This window comes from Ursus arctos, unplaced genomic scaffold (genome assembly GCF_023065955.2).
Source record: "Ursus arctos isolate Adak ecotype North America unplaced genomic scaffold, UrsArc2.0 scaffold_23, whole genome shotgun sequence".
Lineage (NCBI taxonomy): Eukaryota > Metazoa > Chordata > Mammalia > Carnivora > Ursidae > Ursus > Ursus arctos.
In genome coordinates, this window is record NW_026622908.1 from 33727910 (window position 1) to 33732249 (window position 4340).

Genomic DNA, 4340 nt, shown 5'->3' on the forward strand with positions numbered 1-4340 from the left:
TGCCACAGTGTGCATCTAACACAGAAAAGGCCTTTGTGAAAGGATAGGAAGTTTAGGGAATTTTCTAGAAGTGTTTTACAATCTAAAATGAGAAGACAGAATAAAAGATATGCACAGCAGCTCCTGGTGGAGAGAGAAGCAAATAGAAATAACATCTATTTGAGTGTTCCAAGAAATGTTGCATGGAGTTGATGATTTTACTTTGGATGGAGTAGGCTTCCCTTTTCAGTGGTAAATGTGTATTTAATAGGACCAAACAATATTGGATCATAACAATAGGAAATTCTCTTAATTCTTTCATTCACTCTCTAAATACTTATTATTAAATATGTACTTTTTTCTACATGCTTAAATTCAAAAGTGAACAGATAAAGATTAACGTCCTTATGTTGCTTCATTCCAACATATGCCACTCATATCTATTAATCTACGAATGATACTCTGTCTCAGTTTATAACTCTGTCAGGTAGATAGAGAGACGGTAGATGATAGATAGATGATAGATTGGTATGTAGATGCATGGATGGATGGATAGATAACTTTTTATAATACATAACTGTTAGAATTCATCCTGTTTTCACCCCTGTCTGCTGAAGAGTTGGACTAAGGGCATATTTGGCGAACTCCTAAGAATGCAGGGGAACCTGTATGATCGGCAGTGTGGTTGGGGCATGATGTGGTAATGACCCTTGACCCAGAACTGACGCTATAGCTGACTCACCCTCTCACCCAGATATTTAAATCTTACTCTGGCCCTGGGAATCTTGCTGTTTCTGCAGCCTATGTCAGAAGACAGTTGTTATCATTCAGTAATATGCCAATGCAACTAACAAACCATCCTCTAATAGAAGGTTACTAAAAGCTTTATTTTTAATGCAGCATCATTATGCCATATTTTCAATGGTAAAAGGAATGTTTTAAAAGGTAAGTCATCCACCTAACTTTGATTCCAAGAATGTGATTTCTCCCCCCTGAGGCCACAAATATTCTGCTATCTCTGTAGTCTCTTAAATACAATTGATATGAGTCCATGTGTGTGTGAGATACATATTATTTTTCTGCAGTTAATGAAAATATTACCATCCTCTGCATTGAGTCCTGAACTCTAACACTTTTCAACTTATTTTAGCAACCATTGCCTACATACCCACATACTTTTTATTCATGATTGCATAAATACCATCCCTGATTCGATTCGTTTCCTTTCTGATCAACATTGGAGTGGTTTCTTACCCTTTGCCAGCTTGGAAAGGACTGCCGTGATAATCTTTGTGCCTGGGAGTGACATCCCTTGCAGCCAGTGGAAACACCAGACCTATGTCTTTGTGCCATTGAAGTGACATCAATGTTGAAAATCACTCCCCAAGACAATTCACCCCCTTAAACTCCTACCAAAGATATGTGGAATCAATTGTTTCAAACATCATATTCATAATGTTTGTTAAGAGGCATTTATCAAAAAGGTCAGTATATTAATCTCATAGGTGAAAGGATATATAATTGGAATTTAAATTTTAATGTATTTTTCTATGAATGAAATTCTATTTCGACATTATTTTTTAATAGGAAGAGTTTCTATTGCACACAGCTCTTTTTCAATTTTAATTTGCACTGCGTTATTTTTAAAGATCGTGTTTATTAATTTAGAGAGAAAGAGAGAGAGTGTGAGCAGGGCTAGAGGCAGAGAGAGAGGCAGAGACAGAATCCCGAGCAGGCTCCTTACTCTGTGTGGAGCGAAGCATGGGGCTAGGTGCCACAGTCCTGAGATCAAGGCTGAGTGGAATCAAGAGTCCTATGCTTAACACACTGATCCACTCATGAGCCCTATGCATTGTGTTTTCGAGATTGATCTCTGAGATCCATTTATATTTGAGAAAATTATGCTGTCGTGTGGAATACATGTTGTAATGTCCTTAAATGACTTGATACTTATGCATTTAATTGTGCTACTATTTGGAAAATATATGTGATGAGGACAGAAAAGATTATTCTACTGTTTGTTATATATAAATAAATATAAGTTTCCTTTCTATTTCTATCTTCCCATACTGAAGTCAGGGTATAGGACACTCAAAACAGATTCCAACAATTCTATTGTAAAGATTAAGCCATGTCTTAGAGCTTCCTTAGCATATTTTCTAAATCCCTGGTGCAAAAAATAACATAATATTTGAAAGAATATTTTGATTTATGAAAAATGTTCTGTATCTATCCTTTATTTTATTCCCAGTCTCTCCTTGTCTCTTAGGAAAATATGCTGAAAGACCCATTAGAATACTGAACAAGGCGAAGAACTTAAATTTGGACAACATAATATAATCTAAAATGTACAAGGTTTTATGATGGAAGATGATTTTAGAACTCTAAGCAACTAGAAATTATCGAGAGTAAAGTAACAGGAAGTAAACATCGTCACGGAAACAGATTAAAATAAATTTCACGATGGACTGGACCAATTGACCGAATGCTCACTGCTAAAATATTGTCTGTCTCCTGTCCTGTCTGTCTCTCTCTCTCTCTCTCTTAGGTTTCATTAAGAAAAACACTATCAATTCTTTCTACATCACTCCTTAATGCTCAGAATATTTACTAGTAGATACTTTATAAATGAACTACCAAGGTCAAAGAGTGTGAAAGCACATTATGTAAATCATGCAAGAGTTTTCTCCATTTTGCAACATTCTACCCTAATAGTTCCTTGATGTAAACTAAGGAAAGACATTCAGCTCAGAAAGATATTTTCTCATACCAAATTCACTAAATTAATGTTTATAATGCCTGAAGAATCAGGTATCTTTCATTATTGACACATTTCCTTCCTTCCATAAGCAATTACATGAATAGACTCTGAATAAAAATAATGATTTCCACTTTATTCAGAATAAAACAACAGAGAAAGTAAGATATGACACACTGGTAAGTGGCACGTCCATGATCGAGAATATGGATTTGACTTCCAAATGAAGTATTCATTTCATAATATTTCTTTCTTTACAGAATAATTATTTCTAACCAGTGCTTTCTCCACTTTGCCTGAAATAATGCAGCAAAATCAAAGCGTAACTGAGTTCATACTGTTAGGATTGACCCAAGATGCTATGAAACAGAAAATGGTATTTGTAATCTTCTTCGTTTTTTATGTGGGAACCGTGGTAGGGAATTTGCTTATTATTGTGACCATCAAGTCCAGCCAGACACTTGGGAGCCCCATGTACTTTTTCCTATTTTATTTGTCCCTTGCTGATTCCTGCTTTTCAACTTCCATAGCCCCTAGACTAATTGTGGATTCGCTCTCTGCAAGAAAAATCATATCTTACAATGAGTGCATGACTCAAGTCTTTGCCCTACATTTCTTTGGCTGCATGGAGATCTTTGTGCTCATCCACATGGCTCTTGATCGCTATGTGGCCATCTGTAAGCCTTTACGTTACCCAACCATCATGAGAAGGCAGGTCTGCACCATCCTGATTGTTCTTGCATGGGTAGGGTCTTTTATTCATTCTATAGCCCAGATTATCTTGGCCTTGAGATTGCCTTTCTGTGGACCCAATTTAATTGATCATTACTGCTGTGATTTGCAGCCCTTACTGAAACTTGCTTGCATGGACACATACGTGATCAACCTACTGTTGGTGTCTAACAGTGGGGCCATTTGCTTAAGCAGTTTAGTGATTCTGATGATCTCATACTTTGTCATCTTGCATTCCCTACGAAACCACAGTGCAGAAGGGAGGAAAAAAGCTCTCTCTACTTGCACTTCTCACATTATAGTAGTAATCTTAACCTTTGTCCCATGTATATTCATATATGCACGCCCCCCAACCACTTTCCCCATGGACAAGATGGTGACTGTATTTTATACTGTTGGGACCCCTTTTCTCAACCCTCTAATCTACACATTGAGGAATGCAGAAGTGAAAAATGCCATGAGGAAGCTCTGGTGTATCAAAATTACCTCAGAAAGCAAATGATGAATTGAAGGCTTTGTCTGACTACTTAATCTCTACAGATCTCAAATATGATAACATATACACTGACTTGCCCAATGGACTCCAATATAATGCAACTGATTTCCTTATTTTTTTCTGTACTCTGCCCGCAAACTAGAAGCTTCCCTCCTAATGCCAGCCTGGTTCTTTCTTTTCCTGAGGGCTCAATTCTGACATTGCTGATTATGAAATAGTCCTCAATCTCAGTCTACGCTCTGGTTTGATAAGGAGAAAGATATTTATACAATCACAACTGTTCAAACTGTGAGCATCCATAAATAAAGATTAGCCTGTTCTCCATGACTTGTGATTACGTCTATAGCACATTTCAAGTAAGGTATCCTGCTGCTC

The 4340-nt window shown here is 36.9% G+C and overlaps 1 protein-coding gene across 1 annotated transcript; it reads left to right on the forward strand.

Moving 5' to 3' along the window:
- Positions 1-3041: 3041 nt before the first annotated feature.
- LOC125282305 (olfactory receptor 4C11-like) lies at positions 3042-3971 on the forward strand. The gene has a single exon (XM_048216864.2). The coding sequence runs from the start codon at positions 3042-3044 to the stop codon at positions 3969-3971; it is 930 nt and encodes a 309-aa protein (XP_048072821.2).
- Positions 3972-4340: the final 369 nt, after the last annotated feature.

Bases quoted from the DNA above. Each gene is read 5' to 3' on its own strand.
- LOC125282305 (XM_048216864.2), top strand. From the start codon at position 3,042: ATGCAGCAAAATCAAAGCGTAACTGAGTTCATACTGTTAGGATTGACC.